Here is a 21,341-nt window from a genome sequence, read left to right on the forward strand (position 1 = left end):
CAAGTCTTCCCAAATGCTGTTCTTCATACATGTCTGACATCATCATTAGCTATACCCAGGTTGACTTACTCACTCTGATACTGACCTACACCTCTCCTTCCATCTCAGTATCTCTTCTTACTCCTACCTCATTCTCTTCTTGTGCGCTGCTCCCCACTCTCTGCCTCGCACAACTAGAGTCCACCCAACAAACAAACATGTAAGTACTCCCTCAAAGCACACATTTTCACTGTAGCCTAACCAACCCTCACCTAGACCTGATCATTCCCTACTTTGCTCACTTGCCATGTCCACTTGTGTTCTATTTCTCCTATTGGCTCTGTTTGAACCCTCCCTTTAGATGACAAGCAGGGCCCTCACAACCTTATGTATCATGTCTGGTTATGGCTGTACCCTCTTTTTCTACCTCAATTACACCTTTTATGATCAAATTGTATCTAGGGGCACTGCAGGGGGTACTACAAGGGGCACTGCTAGGGGTGGTACTCATACTACTACAAGGGGCACTGCAGGGGGTACTACAAAGGGCACTCCTGTGGGGTGCTACTACTAGGGGCACTGCAGGGGGTACTACAAGGGGCACTGCTGGGGGGTACTACTACAAGGGGCACTGCTGGGGGGACTACTAGGGGCACTGCTGGGGGTACTACTAAGGGGAACTGCTGGGGGGACTACTACTGGGGGCACTGCACACTGGTGGGACTACTACTTATGTATCATGTCTGGTTATGTCTGTACCCTCTTTTTCTACCTCAATTACACCTTTTATGCTCAAATTGTATTTAAGTATTATTCTGCTATGTTCAGCTGATACATATGGCTTTCGTAATTATGTAATACATGTTATTGCACCTGTGCACTTGCAGGAAGGGTTAGATTATGACTTACAAACTGTGCGGTATGACTATGATTATTTAATACCAGGGGTGTTTTAAGAGAGGAGAGGGCCTATGTGCAGACTTAGTGTGGGCCCCCCTCCTCTCTGGTAGTGCACTAGATTCTAGCTTGCTGCCAGAATCTACTGCTAATGCACGGGTCTCCGGTCTCCATGAAAATAGCACCCACGCCTTATACCCCTGAGGACATGTCTACTCAGGGCCGGATTAAGGGGGGTGCGACAGGGGCGGTCGTCCGCACTACACAGCGCAAACACACAACCGCCGGCGCCGGCAGCTGTGTGTTTGTTTTAGCAGCCGATGAGAGTCAGTCAGACTCTCATCGGCTGCTACTCCCACTAACGGAGACTCCGTCTTCTGGCTCTCGCAGTGGCTGATGGGAGATCTCCCATCATGCAGAGCGGGCTGACCCGGCAGGACGCCGGACGGAAGAACAGACGACAGAGCGGGGATTAAGGTAAGTGGAAGTTGTTGTTTTTCTTGTGTGTGTCTGGGGGGGTACTACTACTACTAGGGGCACTGCAGGGGGTACTACAAGTTGCACTGCAGGGGGTACTACAAGGGGCACTGCTGGGGGGGTACTACTACTACTAGGGGCACTGCAGGGGGTACTGCAAGGGGCACTGCTGGGGGGTACTACTACTACTAGGGGCACTGCAGGGGGTACTACAAGGGGCACTGCTGGGGGTGGTACTACTACTACTAGGGGCACTGCAGGGGGTACTACTACTACTAGAAGTACTACAATGAGCACTGCTGGGGGGGCTACTAGGGGCACTGCTGGGGGGACTACCAAGGGGAACTGCTGGGGGGCCTACTAATGGGGGCCCTGCACACTGGTGGGACTACTACTTATGTATCATGTCTGGTTATGTCTGTACCCTCTTTTTCTACCTCAATTACACCTTTTATGCTCAAATTGTATTTAAGTATTATTCTGCTATGTTCAGCTGATACATATGGCTTTCGTAATTATGTAATACATGTTATTGCACTTGTGCACTTGCAGGAAGGGTTAGATTATGACTTACAAACTGTGCGGTATGACTATGATTATTTAATACCAGGGGTGTTTTAAGAGAGGAGAGGGCCTATGTGCAGACTTAGTGTGGGGCCCCCTCCTCTCTGGTAGTGCACTAGATTCTAGCTTGCTGCCAGAATCTACTGCTAATGCACAGGTCTCCATGAAAATAGCACCCAGGCCTTATATCCCTGAGGACATGTCTACTCAGGGCCGGATTAAGGGGGGGCGACAGGGGCGGGCGTCCCTGGGCCCCCACACACAGAGGGCCCCCACACAGGGTCTATGTGACCCTGCCGAGAACAGGTGCCGGTGGCACCTGTTCCCGGAAGGAGGGCGCTCTGCAGCTGCATGTAGTAGCACAGTCAGTGCTGCTGCATCAGCTTGGGGCAGGGCGGTAGTGTGGACGGCACATAAGTGCCGTCCGCATTACACAGCGCAAACACACAGCCGCCGGCGCCGGCAGCTGTGTGTTTGTTTTAGCAGCCGATGAGAGTCAGTCAGACTCTCATCAGCTGCTACTCCCACTACCAGAGACTCCGTCTTCCGGCTCTCGCAGTGGCTGATGGGAGATCTCCCATCATGCAGAGCGGGCCGACCCGGGAGGACGCCGGACGGAAGAACAGACAACAGAGCGGGGATTAAGGTAAGTGGAAGTTGTTGTTTTTCTTGTGTGTGTCTGGGGGGGTACTACTACTACTAGGGGCACTGCAGGGGGTACTACAAGTTGCACTGCAGGGGGTACTACAAGGGGCACTGCTGGGGGGGTACTACTACCACTAGGAGCACTGCAGTGGGTACTACAAAGGGCATTGCTGTGGGGTGCTACTACTAGGGGCACTGCAGGGGGTACTACAAGGGGCACTGCTGGGGGGTACTACTACTAGGGGCACTGCAGGGGGTACTCCTAGTACTAGAAGTACTACAAGGGGCACTGCTGGGGGGACTACTAGGGGCACTGCTGGGGGTACTACTAAGGGGAACTGCTGGGGGGACTACTACTGGGGGCACTGCACACTGGTGGGACTACTACTTATGTATCATGTCTGGTTATGTCTGTACCCTCTTTTTCTACCTCAATTACACCTTTTATGCTCAAATTGTATTTAAGTATTATTCTGCTATGTTCAGCTGATACATATGGCTTTCGTAATTATGTAATACATGTTATTGCACTTGTGCACTTGCAGGAAGGGTTAGATTATGACTTACAAACTGTGCGGTATGACTATGATTATTTAATACCAGGGGTGTTTTAAGAGAGGAGAGGGCCTATGTGCAGACTCAGTGTGGGCCCCCCTCCTCTCTGGTAGTGCACTAGATTCTAGCTTGCTGCCAGAATCTACTGCTAATGCACGGGTCTCCATGAAAATAGCACCCACGCCTTATATCCCCGGGGACATGTCTACTCAGGGCTTGTTTAAGGGGGGGGGCGACAGGGGCGGACGTCCCTGGGCCCCCACACACAGAGGGCCCCCACACAGGGTCGATGTGACCATGCCGAGAACAGGTGCCGGTGGCACCTGTTCCCAGGAGGAGGGCGCTCTGCAGCTGCATGTAGTAGCACAGTTAGTGCTGCTGCATCAGCTTGGGGCAGGGCGGTAGTGTGGATGGCACATAAGTACCGTCCGCACTACACAGCACAAACACACAGCCGCCCGCGCCGGCAGCTGTGTGTTTGTTTTAGCAGCCGATGAGAGTCAGTCAGACTCTCATCGGCTGCTACTCCCACTGCCGGAGACTCCGTCTTCCGGCTCTCGCAGTGGCTGATGGGAGATCTCCCATCATACAGAGCGGGCCGACCCGGAAGGACGCCGGACGGAAGAACAGACGACAGAGCGGGGATTAAGGTAAGTGGAAGTTGTTGTTTTTCTTGTGTGTGTCTGGGGGGGTACTACTACTACTAGGGGCACTGCAGGGGGTACTACAAGTTGCACTGCAGGGGGTACTACAAGGGGCACTGCTGGGGGGGTACTACTACCACTAGGAGCACTGCAGTGGGTACTACAAAGGGCATTGCTGTGGGGTGCTACTACTAGGGGCACTGCAGGGGGTACTACAAGGGGCACTGCTGGGGGGTACTACTACTAGGGGCACTGCAGGGGGTACTACTACTACTAGGAGTACTACAAGGGGCACTGCTGGGGGGACTACTAGGGGCACTGCTGGGGGGACTACTATGGGCACTGCTGGGGGGACTACTACTGGGGGCACTGCACACTGGTGGGACTACTACTGGGGGACACAGCATAGAGGGGGATTACTACTAGGGGTACTCCTGGGGGGACCAATGTTGAGGGGGGACTGCTACTGGGGGCACTGCTGGGGCAGACTGCTACTGGGGGCACAGCTGAGCTGGGCTCGACTCTGTGTGGCTTGAAGGGGCCCCCCGCAAAGTTGCCCTGGGGCCCCCACAATCCTTAATCCGTCCCTGTGTCTACTGCACATGTGCAAGTCACCAGGAAAATGCCTGCTGCCTCTGGAGACTGCGGAGATGTATATATGGGTATATATACTATATATGGGTCCAGAGTGTGCAGTGTGGGCACCACACACCATGCACTCATTATAGATATGCCATTGTTTAATACTATTTTTAACATTGAGTAACTTTTCTCTGAACACACACCTCACTTGTTCTTTTTATGAGGTATTTAAAATTTAAAGTTTACTTCACTAATTGATTACTATAAGTGTGCCCCAAAATAAGAGTTTTGCCTGTTGTCTCTCTGCAACTTGATATTGCATGTAATGTCATCCAAAATTTATCAGATCAAGGCCTTTCAAGTTTACGGCTTGTTAACCAAATATTTACATACACTTGCATTAGGGATCTGTAATGCCTATGAAGAACAGACTGACAACAAGATAAGCTTCCATAGAAAAACATGATTGTGTATGAAGTCTGCCCATTCATCATAAGAGTGAGTGACCACTACAATAGTATACATCAGTGTTCCAGTCACTATGCGGTAAGTTCACAGATCTAATCAAAAGTCAAATTACTGTTTTGGCAAAGTTGTAGTGTATCCTTACAGGATGTCAAGATACTGTCTTGATCCACTTGTAATTCCCAACTCTGCCAAAATAGCCTCTAGTGGGGAAGTATTCAAGACCCTCTTTTTTTGGGTTTGGCAAAACCACCCTCAAGTGTTTTGGTTTTGGATTTCTTAACAAATTTTGGAAAACAGCTAAAATCATGTAATTTGGATAAGCGTCACCGTGGGACACAGTTGTGTTCCACTTAGCTACAGAGACAATGCTACAATATCCTGCATATTGACCTGTATATAATGTGTATCCTGTGTATACTTGCTCTACTACCAACATCCATCACTGGTTGATGTCAATCCAAGCTCAGAGGATATAGAATGAGCCATGGAGACAATAGACTTAAGTGTTGAACAGCAAGTTTATTCTATTATATATGGGAAAATGTCAGCTAAAGAAATTTGGATAGCCCTGCAGACAGCATATGAGGGTGGGGGCCTGATGAAAAGAATTGATATGATGCATGTATTATATAATACCAAGCTGAGTGAATGCACAAGTATGAGTGACTACGTTGACAAAGTGATGTCCATACCCAAGAAGTTAACATCTAGAGGAGTTGATGATGAGATTGCAATAGCAATGCTACAGAACTTAACGCCTAAATTTGATTTCCTGGTAGTAGCGTTAGAAGCTAACGCAGCCAGGCTAACTACAGAAATTGTCCGGACAAACCTTCTACAGTTCCATGAAGTGTACCAGTTGAGTTAAATGCTGAGAATAGCGCATTACTCACTGAAAATGAGAAGCCCAGAAAACTCAAATGCAAGTCTTATGTATGTCACAAAATAGGATATAAAGCAACTGAATGTAAATGAAAATGTGAATGCTACACAAAGCAAGAATTGCAGCTGAAAAGATGACTTAGCTTTGAATGTCACAGACAGTCATAGAAAGGATTGCTGGTATATTGACTCAGGTACATGTCAGTTGTTATAAAGATTGGTTCATTATATTGAACATGTATGATCCTATAACAATCTTACATTGAACATGTATGATCCTATAACAATCAAAATAAATGGAAATGAAATGCTTACAGCTACAAATTGGAACAGTCACAACCCACTTGAAAATAGGCACTAGAATCAAAGTCACAGAAATTCAAGATGTGCTTTATGTACCAGATATGGTGACTAACCTTATGGCCACTCCGGAACAAAGAGGCTGCAGAGTCCAGTTCGCAAAAGGAAAGTGCATTGGTTTTAAGTGGGCAAAAGAAGGACTGTGATATCTACAGGTACCCAGTGCCATCAATTATATGTCCTTGACACACAACAGTGTTATGCGATGTTGACATCTGACCTACAGTCAATGGAACTCTGGCACAGAAGGTTGGGTCACCTTTAATATGACAGTGTCCAGAAACTGCTGGATGGGATGGTTACAGGAATATCAGTGACTGATACAGAAAAGGCCATGTGAAAATGCTGTATTTCAGGCAAGCAAAGCCATTGTCCATTTCCAAATTCAGTAAGCAGAGCTGATGCCACCCTGGAACTGGTGCATACAGATGTGTGTGGTCCAAAGGAGGTTAAGTCAATAAGTAGACAGATACTTCATCACATTCTTCATTGATCTGACAAGAATAACATACATCTACTCTATCAAAGAAAAGAGTGAAGTGATGAACAAGATTGCAGACTATAAGAAATTAGTAGAGACACAAACCAGTCACAAACTAAAAGTCTTGAGGCATGAAAATGAAGAATAATATCTAAACAAATATGTGAAAATCTTCCTGAAGAGCCATGGTAATGAAATCATTTGACTATTGCATACACACCAGAGCAGAATGGTGTAGGTGAGCATGCAAATCATACTTTATTGGAGAGAGCCCGATGTATGCTGAAATATGCTGGCCTAAGCAATTGGTTTTGGGTGGAAGCAGTGTCCACATCAGTCTATCTATAAAATTGTGCTCCCACCATTTCCTTGAGTGAGACAACTCTAATAGATGTCTTTGGGTGCTCTGCTTATGTACACATAAGCAAAGAGAGAAGACATAAGCTGGATCCAAAGTATGAAATACATCATGCCTGGATATTGCTAAGAGAGTAAAGGTTACAGACTATGGAATCCAAAGACCAAAAAGCTTGTGAACTCAAGGGATGTCATATTCAAAGAGACAATTTGGGGGAATTGGATTTGCAGAACAAGTATGTGTTACTGGATATCCCAGCAGCTAGAGAATATACCTGATCCAGAAGCTACCAGCGTGGACATCCAACAACAGAAAAGAACCTCTGCAAGGTCAAACAGTGTAAAACTACCAATGAGATATTATGAGGAGTTTGCAAATATTTCATTCTGTGAACCTCAAAATATCCAAGAGGCAAAGTCAAGAAATGACTGGTGTGGGTGGAAATCCAATATAGCCAAGGAAGTTCTTCATCTCAAAGAGACTTTGAGTGAACTGAGTATCATAATCAAGGAAGACAGCATCAACATTGCATGTGACAATAGAGGTGGGATTGATCTCAATGTGCTTGGATCTTCTATGATGCTTGGTGCTGTACAATACCAAGCTTCATAGAAGATCCAAGCACATTGAGATCAGGCACAGGGCCATAACTAGCTATGGGTGACTGGGTCTGCCGCACAGAGGCTCTGTGGGTGGCAACATCGCCACCCTATGGACCTTGCTTCTGGCTTGCAGGGTGCCTGGAATGGCACCCTGCAATCAGAATCAATGCAGCAGTGCCACCCATAGCGTCTGTTGCTGCCCTGTTTGCTGCCCAGAGATTCTTGAAGACTCTCTGTGCACTGCTGCTGGAGTTCCGGGTGCCGGCAGGGTTCAATCACCTATGTGTGACGTCATAATATCATTTGCAAAGGGGTGTGGCCGTCACTGGGCGGCCGCACCACTATTCACGGTGCTGATCAAGAATTACGTTATTAGTGAGCTGGTGGAAAAGGGATCGGTTGCTATGGTTCACACAGTTAGTGAGAAGAATCCTGCTGACGTGCTTATCAGGGGGATTACATCAGTCATTGGTCATGTTTCTAGAGAAATGTTTACTGGAATTGTTTGAAATGTTGATATGTTCCTACTTAACTAATCCTCAAATTTTGTACAGGTTGCTGCGACAAATGTATTTGAAATGTTTGTGTAACATGGAGAAGCTTGCAGCGAGTGGGGTATTGAAATATGGAATGTGCTACTGCGCTGCCTCCATGAATGCACCTTAGTTGAAGCATTCTACCTAACCAAGATGGCCGATGTTTGGTCTTCTGCTCATGTGCAGCGCCATCTTGTCACTGTGTATGCGTGCCACTGTGGGATAAGGATGTGTTCCACTCAGCTCCAGAGACCCTGCTATATTATCCTGCATATTGGCCTGTATAAACTGTGTGTACTAGCTCTGGTGCTCTGTATGTCCTGCTCGAGATCTTCTCCATCCACGTTAAAAAGTGTGTAACTATGAGTACGCGGTCCTGAGGGGCCAGGAGGACCGGACAGGCACAACACAAGGCCGCCTTGTTCCTGCTGAGCTGTGGCTCCCTGGACCCATAGTCACCGCCCAGTTATCATCCCCGTTTCCCTTTTAGCCTGGCACGGGCAGCGCTGGGCTATTCCAGGTGGCTCAGCTGCGGCCCGGGCCTGACCTTTAAGTGCGCAAAGCAGCGGCGTGACATCATAGGTCACGTCGCCCCACATCTTCCATGTGCCCAGCATCAGGTAAGCTGTGCTGCACTGTGGAGGGGATGGTTGCTACTGGGGATAGGAGATCTTAGATGAATAGTGGCTGCGTGCTGAGGACGGAAGAAGCTGATAGGGGCTGGGGCAGAGGAAGCTGATGGGGCTAGGTTAGAGGAAGCTGATGGGGGCTGGGTTAGAGGAAGCTGATGGGGGCTGTGGCAGAGGAAGCTGATAAGGGCTGGGGCAGAGGAAGCTGATGGGGGCTGGGGCAGAGGAAGCTGATGGGGCTGGGGACAGAAGGTGATAAGGGCTGGGGACAGAGGAAGGTGACGGGGGCTGGGGAAGAAGGTAACACTAGCTGGGAGCAGAAGGTGACACTGGCTGGGGGCAGAGGAAGGTAATGAGGGCTGGGGATGGAGGAAGAAGAAGGGGCAGAGGAAGGTAATGAGGGTTGGGGATGGAGGAAGATGAAGGGGCAGAGGAAGGTAATGGGGCTGGGGGAGTTAACAATATCATGCTTCACATATCAAATATGCAGGGGTGGAATGTGCGGGATCGGGGTGGTGGTGAGAAGGTGGGGCCCCCAGAGACATTAGTGTACCGGGCCCTGAGATTTCTTGCCGGATCTGACTACACTACAATAAACCTGACACCTGGTTAAGCACCTGAACTGTTTGGTGTACCTGTAAATCCGCTGGTGTTGCTACCACCATCATATTGCACACACATATCAGCACAGCTCACAATATTGTTTTCAGCATTATTGGCCAAAGGCTGCATGGAGCTGACTGCCTAAAGCTGGGTACACACTGGAGCGATTTCAGGCCAATTTGCTGATTCATAACAACAAATCGCCTACATCGCACAGTGTGTACTGGCGACTGCGCAATCCCGCAGTCGCTAGTGATGGTCGCTAGGTTTGATGTGCTGCAAATCAAACCTAATGACATCGCTAGTGACCTATAGTAAGTTAATGAAAGACGGAACAGTGATTGTTGGAACGAATGCCCATCACTCCCGTGTGTACCCAGCTTAAACTAAGCGACAGAGCAGTGGCACAAACACATGGTAGTGTAAAAGAACATAACACATCTATGAAACATAGTGGCACAGCAGTTACAGACATGATGGCAGTTTAATGAACTATACGACCCTATAGAAGGTTTTTATTAATCAAGAACTAAGGACTAAAATCCTAAGAGAAAATACAACAAATTAGAAACTTCAAAATAGAAGAAATGGTTAATTTTACAACAAAAAGTGTCTGAGGCTGTTTACTGCCAAATCAGTAACCAGCCCCAAACCTCTAAGTCTGGGCTAGCATTGGAGAATAGGGGGAAAAAACAGCATGGGGTACTCCTATTTCCCAAAAACCATAGCTAACAACTTGCAGAACCTAGCATATGAGGATTAATAAAGTCTTATCAACACCTTTAACTATTTATAGTGTCAATATACAGCTTACTTATATTTATTTATGTATTTATCAATATTTAAAATAACTAAAAATACAAATTCTCAGAATTTTTCCCCTCTCCATAATATAATAATGTGCTGATTGGAGTCATGTACACACTTGAGGCTGTCCTACTGCAGGGATTAGCATTTGCAGTTACTGGGGGTAGTGTGACAATGAAAGTGCAGCCCCTGGCCACAAAGCATGTGCAATTAATGGGAGCTGGGAGAAGAAGTGCTGCCATATCTGATAATAGACCAAGTGAGGTTAAAAAAAATGAATTGAAATAGTCTTGAAGTGGTATTTTAGAGACCTTTAATCCTAAAACCTAACATAAATGGCTCACCTGCCTTAGCCATGGCTTAGTTTCATAACGGGTGAGTGTACATGAGAATCTATGAAATGAACAGCTGTGTAGTTCAGTACCGCTCAGGTGGAAGCAAACACTTTTACATGACAGTGATACACATGAAAATCTTTATTGATTATTCAATTCTAATAATCATTTTTAAAGATGGCAAATCATGATCCCTGGGCAGCACTGAAGACATGAAATCCCAATCTCTTTTACAAGTTCTTTGCCAGTTACACATTCACACTAAGGGCCATATCCAAATAGCCCCGAACTCTGTTTGGGCGCTAATTGATCCCCACGATCAGCGAAAAACGGGGATTTTTCGCCGATAATCCCCGATTTTCGCCAATATTTTTTTTCTCCCTATCCTATTAATTCAGGCGAATTAATAGGATAGTTCGCCCGTTAACACACAGGAGCCACGATAAGCTCGCAGCCCTATGTCTTCTCGCTTTTTTGGGGGCGAAAATAGGCACTTACCGTGGATTATTTTTCAGGACACATCAGGTCCCAAAGCCCCCCCTCCCCCACGATAAGTGCCGTTGTCAGGCCGACTACGGGGCTAATTGGATAGCCCCGAGCGAGCCCCGGGCAAGCTAATTAGCCGCGGTAATTTACTTTGGTTACTTGGATATGACCCTAAGCTTAATTATAATAACTTCACCAGTGCGTTTGGCTATAGGCCCTCTTACTAGACTGGGTACAGGGCTAAGGCCATAAGCACCACCATTATAATCTACCAAATTCTTGTGACACTGAATATTGCTTATGAAGCCACTAACACTGGTAAACACAAATATAGACCCGAAATTATTGCGCAAACATTTCTATGGTATGCAGTAATATTTTCAAAAGTCACTATGTCAACAAGAGAATGTTGGCTTCATTATCCCGACACGACTGTACTGACTATACTAAAGCAGGTAGTCACTGTGGACAATGTGACTGTTAAAATAACGTGTATCCTAATTCTAGTGTGTTCAAAAATATATGAAGGAAGAAAATATCCAATGACTTACAAAGATTATGAGGTCTATTTATCACTATATATTTATTCGGGTGATACCTGCAAATATTTAGTATCTCCAGTATGTATTATTGAGAAACTTCAGCAGATATCTGCGATATCTGCTGCAGTCCCTCCTTTTCCGCCAGCAGCTGTACCCCCCATAGGTTTCTATGGGGGATGCAATGCTGTCAGATTTACTAAGTTCCTGAATGCAAAGTTAAAGATGGCTTAAGCCACTGTAGTCTATGAGCTACATGTTGCAAAAATTACTGGGAGAGGGTTCCATAGGAATCTCCCCCTGGAAATGGCATGTGGTGAGTAGACCAGGCATGCACTGTATCCCCGGCGGAAGATTGAAGAGACAGCTGAAGTCGTCACTTTGCTCCTGGCTCATCGCAGGTACGGGCTCCTTTCAGGCCCCTGTATTGGCGGGAGCAATTTGATACATCCTGGCGGTCATGAGTGCTAATATCATGCCCAGATTGCATTGCAAATGCGATTGTTAATAAATGGGCCCCTATAAAGTACATGACTTATTAGCAAAACTAATAGAACAATGATTTGAATGACTGGATGACAATATTGTTGATTCTACTTGATGATTGTTACATTCAAGGTCATGAAATGGTCATGTCTGCAAATAAAACAGATGTCTCCTATTATCTTTAATTCTTGGAATTTAGGGTCTTCCACAGTAGGGTTTTCCCGTAATGTGGCCACACTGACATCCCCAGTTGTCCCTAACTACCGAGGACTTTCCCAAGTTATAAAAAAATGTCCCTGAGAGTATCCCTAGTTGCATTACTGGCCAGCAATACAGTGCAATTTGCCTTATAGATGTACTTGCATCTGTTCTTCTTCTTTGGACTTAATTAATAAATTAATATTTATCGAAGAGTATTTAGAAAAAAACTATGTTACAGTATAATCAGATTAAGTAATGCACTGATTGCAATGGGATTGCAGAGCTGCAAGGTCTGCCTAGAATGTATTGTGCATGACATTCTTCTCTTCATATAAAATGTTGCAAACTATGGGCCGAATTCAATTCAGTGTGGTGATGAATAGCTGCGGGAGGGAGCTCCCACAGCTATTCAATACACCGCGCTGTTTGGGCGGCTAAAGGATTTCTTCTTGCACCCCCCCCTGGGGATGCGAGGAGAAATCCGACAAAAGTGCCGGTCACGCAGCTGTTTGCCAGCTTAGTGCAGCACTAACAGCCGCGCGCCCGGAACTTTAGTCAGAGAATGCCGGTTACCGCGTCTTAACACCTAGGTTAAGTCGTGATAACCGGCATTCTCAGACTTACCTGCTTCTTGACCAGACACACAGGGCATTGAATTAAATAGCTGAGGGAGCTCCCTCCCGCGGCTATTCATCATCGCACTGAATTGAATTCGGCCCTATGCTCCTAGTAACTGCATATTTACTGACTTGCAGCAATAATTTATTTTCTGGCTTTTGGAGTTGTCTGAATAAAGTTTCAGGTTAAAAAGAAAACAAATGTTTCAGGTTATCCCATACAATATAAGTACAGAGAATACTGATGTCAGCATCTGAAAATGCCCAAACAGGGTCGGTGCTACCATTGATGGTGAGAAGGTACCAAACACACTTAATACGTGATATAATGTCACATATTCAGTATTTGTTTTGTCCCTCACTGCCCCAACATTATTTGCAGGCTGCAGACATGGGGAGGCAGTAATCCTTAACTGTGTTGCTGTTGGCTGTTGCTCCTCCTGCATGTCTGAGATACCCTGAAAATGTGAGGCTAGGCTATGATGTCACAGCCCACCACCTCACTTACACACAGGACGTGCGGCTACCATCTCCCACCAGTTCATAAAAGAGGATGACAGGGACTATAATGCCTGATAGGTTAAACACCTGTCAAGAGGAAGGGTGCCACCTGGGGCTCCCCCAGAGTTTCTGCTGGCCCTGTGACAATACAGTTTATGACTTAATATGTATCATTAATATGCTCAATATATGATTCTAGATAAAATGACATCATCTATTTGAAGGTGACTAAATAATGCTATTTACCATTTATATCTGTTCCTAGGGACTGACTTAAATAATTTTACCATAATAACTGTATAGAGCAGTGGTTCCCAAACTGTGCGCCGCGGCACCCTGGGGTGCCTCGGGACACTGGCAGGGGTGCCTCAGGTTGATGGTCCAGCACCAAATCAAATTATTTATGGTCAATGTAATGTAAATATGTGCACAAACAGAAGCACAAACTTGTCCACCACTATGGGCTCTATTTATTAACATTATTTTTACTAAAATAGTGAAAAGGGGGTGTTTTTACACCCATTTCACATTATTTTAGTTTCCCCTAAAGTTACTAATACCCCTTTCAGACATACGACCCGGGAAATTTCCTGCTCAGACCCGGGAATTTCTCCTATGCAAATTCCCGGGTATTTGGAAGAGACACTACAGCGTCTACCCAGGAAATTCCAAGGTACACCCCTTTCAGACATAAGCAGGGTTTTTTTAGTTTTTAATATTACCTGCTTCTCCTCTGCCCTTCCTAGCCTATCCCCTCTCTGACTGCCGCTGATGATGTCATCATCATGCAGCAGGCAACCGACCAATCACTACAGCATTTTATTTTATAATTATTAAATTATTTAAATGTGCCCTGGTGGTCCAGTGGGAGCGCGGGCAGCCCGCTGTGGCAGAGACCCGCCAGCGGGTGCCCCCGGTGTCTGGCGCTGGGGGTGGTGAGCAGCAGCGCTGAGCGTCCTATTGTGACTGCGATCGCAGGGGGCGGGGCACTTGTCACTGTATTTTTTGCGAAAATACTGTGATAAGGCTGCTGTAGAGGGGCTTCGCAGGGACAGAGCCTTATCGCAAGCTCTGTCCCTGCAAGGGATTTTTAGTAAATCACTGTGATATTGCCTGAATTCGCAATGCGAATTCAGTCGGTAATATCACACTACAATCTGCATTCAAAATTCCCTTTATCTTTCAAAAATTACAATCTAAATCTTAAATCAATGAGAAGGTGCTTTATAACCATATAGGGAAAATATGATGCCCTATATATTACTTGTAATACAGGGCCATGTGTAATGTGTATTTAATATATTTGTTGTATGAGAGAATGGGGTTGTTTCTGCAAAACGAGGGCATAATAAAGTCAGTTCCTGATGCCTCCTTGAGGATCTGCACAGAGGAGGCAGCCATGCTTACTGTAATTGCTATCTAAAGCACTGATGCATGAGGCATGTAAGGTAAAATACCTGTTAGAAATTTGACAGTTATAATCTAAATCTTTGGATCCCATATTAGATTATTATTATTAAATTTTTTATTGCAACTATAAAATTGGCATATTTTGTATATACATTCCCTTCTTGTTGCTACCAACCTACATTTGGTAAAACAGAAAGCCTCATTGTAGACAATCTGGACACCAGATTGTAAAAAAGTCACTCTTTGGAAGACACCTACTTATAGAACCACATGACACAATTAGTATGATATATATATATATATATATATATATATATATATATATATATGATAAAAGATGACACTACACTCACAGTTTCCATACCGTTACTTGATCCGATGCCCTCACAATTGACAAAAAGTCCGATTACAATACAAGTATGCAATACTTGGATTCTTGTAATGTCCAAGCAGCTGTTGTTACAAGAATCTGAGTGTTGAACCACTGATATATATATTTCATTTTAGAAATAAAGTAGGAAAACTGGAAATTAATTTCTGCTCATTTCAGTCATTACAGCATAAAGTTTTAATAAATGAGTTTACAAGTACATATATAATTTGCAATCGATTTTGTTTATCAGCAAGTAGTTACTATCTGATAACAAAAATGTTATGTTACTCAAAATAACACATGAATATATTATGAATCAATTGAATTTCAATTGCAAATGAATATTTTTTATAGTGTCTGGCACAGAGTACAAAATGCCAGTACTTGGTCAGTTATATTGACATCCACTTCCTTATATGAAGTGTGATGATGTAAATGCAATGCAAGGACATAAAAGTCTAGCATACAGTACACTTAATTTTACTTGCCAATGGCTATTGTATAATATATAATATTAAAAGCACCTATTAAAGCTGTAACATACATTATAAAGATGTAAGGCAATTTTCAGGAACTCAAATTAATAGTGATTAGCTAAAGATTTGCAATACCAATCAGACAGATGAGGAACACATCTAGTAAAAGTGACGGATGTTCCCACTACCAGCACATATTTCTCTTTAGCTTTTCTTTCATTATTTTCACATTTTCAAATAGTGTTCTAGTTAACCCATAATATAAGTCTATGGCCTGCTTATATCGTAGAACATACCATGTGCAATTACATTTCAACTGAAACCGTAGGCCAGATGCATTTACAACCATTCATAGTTACCAACACTTCATTAGTGATCTATTAGAATACATCAGTTTAGTGCTTTTGAAAAAAGCAGGTTACAATTAACTAGATTAAGGAATAGACATTATCTTTAGTGTAATCATATAAAGTATATAAAGGATGATTGCTGATTTTAATTTATTGGAGTAGGGATAATTATGCTCAACATGCCATTGTAAATGTCAGCTCATAACTGTTTCATGTACTTTAAAATAACAGTTTCATATATTAAATATTATAACTACTGAAGATACAGTATTCACATATAAACCTGCACACGTGAATAATAACACAAGCTGCTTATAGTGTATATTACTTGTAACTACAAATTATCCCCAATCTAGCAGTAGCAGCTGTATGACAAACTACAGTACTACCATCCTACTATCTACATGAGTGACATTATAATCGTGTCTTTGTTACACCAGGTATCTGTTGTTAAATAGACTTGATATTTCATTGTCATATTGAAGTTATCTCCCCTTTATACAATTATTTATGTATTTATGCACCCTTAGTAGATGCTCATCCTACTTCTTCCTACACATAAAAAATAACCACATATACTGTATACTGTAAGATGAAACCTAACATGTGCTTGGGAAAAAAACTAGACAAGAATGCTGTGGAATTTCTGTGAAAATATATTTTTTCCAATTAATGTATGTTTACATAAAATTAGAGTCTACTACTATGAGGCAGAAGCTGGATGAATTAAAATAAATGGAATTTAAAAATTAAGAATTCACACTATCACTATATATATATATATATATATATATATATATATATATATAGATAGATAGATATATATATATTTGCAATCAGTACATTTATGTAAACATAGAAGTAACAAGGCACGGAGGATGGTAGTGAATATTTTATAATCTTAAAGCAATTATTTACTTAGGTTTTCTACATTGTTACATAAACTTGAAAAATAAACACACTGCTGCAAGGAAACCTACTGTGTGCACTGTGAGCCTTTGTATAAAATAGACAGTTTTATGTTCAGTTTCTTGAATTGATGTAATTATAGGCATACATACACATGTACAAAGAGATAGCAATATGTTTAATGGAAATGGAGTTGCTGAACAAATTCCTCCAAAAAAAGTTGGTTAAAAAAAAAGAAAGAAAAAGATCATGTTAAATGTAGCATTATTTAGACCTTTTTCAGAGTATACCTATTTCACCTTTGAATAAGAGATAATTAAGTGTCCCAAATAAAAAATTTAAATGTTAATTCAAATCATATAAATACAATAATAGCTAGCGACTTACTTAATTATCTGTAATGATGAAAATAGCACATACAAAATCAAACCCATAACCAAATGTCTATGTATAGGACCACACCTAATAGTACAACCAGACAGCTAACACTTCAGATTTGGCAATCACAAAATCATAAGCCAGTAATGTGTTGACCATAGAAATTTGGAACATAATTGCTGTATTTTATAAAAGTGAACAGCTGTATCATTAAAGGCCTTTGGAGTTACATGAACCTTGCTATTCTCCTGGATCACTTTGTCATTTATTCATTTCTACTAGTCATGTAATAAAACTTAGCTACTTTTGTGTGACAAATCATTACTCATTAGTAGAATACACCTTGGTCTTGTTTGTGCTTTTAATACTTAGGTATCCCACCTTCTATTCATGTTATTTAAGGTTAGTTTGGGAGTATTATTTAACTTTTCCTGTATATTACTGTTTCGCTACCTTCTTGTATGTACAGCAAAATAAGTAGACGATATATATAAAATGCAGCAGAAGTTAAAAAATAATTAATAATATTTTGTATTACTACTATCAGTATTATTATTCCTTTTTGCTGTTATTGCTATTAAGAACATAATAATGATAATTATATTTTTGTTACTACTATTAGTAATATATATATATATATATATATATGTTTTATATATATATATATATATATATATATATATATATTACAACATTTAGGTATTTACTAAGTTGTTTAAAAGTCCATACTCCAAAAATATACTGGTAGGTCAATTGGCTCCCAGCAAAAATTAACCCTACTAAGTGTGTGAGCATGTGATAGGGAATATATATTGTAAGCTCCACTGGGGCAGGGAATTACGTGAATGGCCAAATATTCTCTGTAAAGTGCTGTGGAATATGTGTGCGCTATATAACTAACTGGTAATAAATAAATAATACACAAACCCCTGTCAATTTTGACTCTAAGAGTGGCGTGAATTTAGTGGTGTTATATGTCCCCCAGTTTCTAAAGTCATTATTGGATACCGCACTATATTAAATGAGCAAAACTTATGACAACAAGTAAACAAGTTTCTTAGAACAAACTGAGAGTGGGCGTTGGAGAAAATACCTTATAAGGGCTTAGTTATTGTCTTCCCTAGATACAAGTGTACAGCATATTCTCTGCTACCTTCTACCCAGCAATCCACATACACATACAAGCAGCTGCAATAGAGGGCAGACATGTATATATGTAATGACATGATGTGGCACATAATATACCATTACTACAAAAAAAAATGTATATACGACACCCAGTCTTGAATTTCCCCACTAGATTTGACTTCTTTTTATTCTGGAGCCTATTGGTTTCCTGCTACACAGAGACACTGACGTTCAGGATAATAATACTATTAGCATTATTACAGATCAGGAGAATATAATGTAAAGCAGCAGGAATAGATCTACAATATAAGTGGTATATATGCTTGTTGTAATGAGATAAAGGTATAACTGAAGGTAGAATATTTGCAATGTAATGGTTTATGAATCAGTGCTATGTAACCAGCAAGTGTATACAGTGTATGCAAGATGGGCACAGTGTGAGGGGGGAGCTACAGGCACTGCTCTGATGGGAACTGGGGTAGCTTATATATCTAGGGGGAGCAGGTAACCTGCAACCTTCCTGCTGTAGGGGAACTATAAGGCCCAGCATGTTATATGCTGCATATCTCTGGTTTAGGTGATACATTATATTGCATGTTGTTAGAGAATTTATGTGAAAAAATCCAATATTTTCACAAAGTTCTATGTAAATTGACAGAAATAGAAAGAAAGGGTTGATGTTTAGGTGGATACATAGATAGATAGATAGATAGATAGATAGATAGATAGATAGATAGATAGATAGAGACTATACAGCCCCTGATTATTATTAGTCCTGTGTGTTAATCCCAGTCTAATTTATATTATAATATTACATTTGCAAAAGAGCGTGCACAAATCTGGCCATGTACATATGAACATGCAATATACATTATATAATATACTAGTTGTTGGCACAAGTGGGCCTAGTTTAGTTACTGTAGGCAGTAGTCCTTGTGTCACCTATAGTAAGATGGGGCAGCATCAGGTGCACTGTGCCTTGGATTGCAGAGTACTGTCATCGGATCTCTGCCTAGGGAATCTATTATCGAGCAGTTGAAATGTACAGTATTATCTAAATGGCTTTAAAAACATATTAGTGTGAAGTCAAGTCAAATGAAATCACAGCAATGCTTTTATGCTTGGCACTTGCGAACCATCTAGCCCTCTATCTTTGTCTCGGAGTATATAGCATTGTATCTGCAAGATAAATCCATTAAAAGGCAGAATAGATTAAAGTATACAACATAAGTAGAATACAATTTATCAACATGGTTTGAAATCAGCAAAAATGCAATTAAATGAATTTGCACTGCTATTCACAGTATTAACTAAAGCAAGAAATCCTGCGCCTGGGTGCACCTGAGAGAGGCACCTGAGAAAGTAGCCAAGGCCGAGCAATACCTACATGTCAGTGATGTTCCCAGCAAGGGCCATGTTCTTCAGCACCGGGAAAGCTACAATCCCTGGTATCTTTTCACAGGAGATCCTGGTGGAGTTACAAGTGCAGGAGTCGGGACAGGCCAGCCCCGTCCAGAATAACCCAGCCAAGATCCAGCAGACGTAGCACACCTGCGCAACATCGGGTCCTTGTAACCTTCTCCAAAGGCCCATGATGGCTCTCAGCTCCGGGCGACCCCTATGGCAGGCAGGCAAATCTCCTCAAACCCCAATGCCTGATGCAGCGTCTCCTAGCAATGCACAGCGTCTAAGTGGTGCTGGGAGTCAATATCAGAGCCTATCTGGAGTCATAATCCTCGGCCAGAGAAATGCAGATGCTTGGTGTTAAGTAATGTAGAGCATCATTGAGTGGTGATGGATTAGCTACAGGTACAGAGCGACAGGGATGCAGAGCCACAGGGTGTCCCGGGCCGGGGAGATGCCGCTGATGTGGATGTGACCATACAGACGCAGCACTGGTACACACTGGCAGGGACGCAGCACTGGTACACACTGGCAGGGACGCAGCACTGGTACACACTGGCTGGGACGCAGCACTGGTACACACTGGCAGGGACGCAGCACTGGTACACACTGGCTGGGACGCAGCACTGGTACACACTGGCAGGGACGCAGCACTGGTACACACTGGCTGGGATGCTGCTGCTAGCGCTCCTCAGATGCTCTCCTCTCTCTGCAAGAAAAAAAAAAAGCCACAGATAAAAAGGGACACATCTGATGCACAGCTCCACCAGTACATTCCTAGAGGTAAACAAGCTACAGTCCTAGCAGTGTTCCAGCCATATCTCATATACATATTCATCAGGATCAAATATAACCCTGACTCATCATTCCACATGCAGCATTATTCACCCTGATGAACGATTCTCACACTCACCATATTTCCCAACAGCTTAATGGCATCATACCATCAATACCAGAAAGATGGTGCTGACTATACAAGCTCACAGCCAACTAGATGTGCATCCAGCTCACTATACGTATACTGTTACTGGAATGTGCCAGCAGATGTGCGCAGCAAAGGACTAATATACAGGGAACTGAGAAGGATGCAGCTTCCATAGAGATCAGCCACTGTCAGGGATGCTGCTGCCTGCAGCACAATCATATTGTATTACACAAAGCACAGCAGCAATGGGCACCACCAGCAGCCATGGGGAATGGGGTCAGAAGCAGCAGCTCAGGTGAGATAGGCATGGATCAGTCACATATCTGGCAGCAGTTTGGATAGCTCATACCTAGGAGAGCTGCAGTGATTTCAGCTCCCTCCCGATAGATAGAGAGCGAGAAATGGATGGAGAGATAGCTCTGCACTGGCTGACGAAGGGATCAGTCTCCGCTATCGGCTTTTACACACTGTCTCTCCAGTGCTAATAATAAGTGCAGCTTCTCCCTCCCATCCCCATGCCAATAGCTGCTGGGGAAGAAGAAGTGACGTGGGCAGTGACGCAGGGCAGGGGCAGAAACTCAGGCTAATTCTCCTACAGCCCAAGACATAGCAACAAGAGGGGAGACCATGGGGGGGTTTGCCTTCACCAAGACACAATGATGCATGCTGCCCTACACACACAGGCACCCCTCCACCCTGCAATGCTAGGTCTCTCTCCTCTGTACACATCCCCTGAATGTTAGCAATGTTGGAA

At 43.3% G+C, this 21,341-nt stretch overlaps 1 protein-coding gene across 3 annotated transcripts in view; it reads right to left on the bottom strand.

The window, feature by feature from the left end:
• Positions 1-21,060, bottom strand: part of NTRK2 (neurotrophic receptor tyrosine kinase 2) — a 334,844-nt gene extending 313,784 nt beyond the window's left edge. For 2 of the 3 annotated variants that reach the window (XM_088470100.1, XM_088470098.1), the window contains exons 1-2: positions 20,937-21,060; positions 19,646-20,371 (exon numbers count right to left, since the gene is read on the bottom strand). In XM_088470100.1, coding sequence (XP_088326226.1) covers positions 19,646-19,851 — 206 coding nt within the window. In that variant the 5' untranslated portion in view covers positions 19,852-20,371; positions 20,937-21,060. Of the gene's footprint in view, positions 1-19,645; positions 20,372-20,575; positions 20,665-20,936 lie in introns of those variants that run through there. The other variant, XM_088470099.1, reaches the window with a different exon arrangement.
• Between the last annotated feature and the right edge of the window lie 281 nt (positions 21,061-21,341).

This window comes from Taudactylus pleione, unplaced genomic scaffold (assembly GCF_031769625.1).
Source record: "Taudactylus pleione unplaced genomic scaffold, aTauple2 ptg000095l, whole genome shotgun sequence".
In the NCBI taxonomy this organism is placed as follows: Eukaryota; Metazoa; Chordata; class Amphibia; order Anura; family Myobatrachidae; genus Taudactylus; species Taudactylus pleione.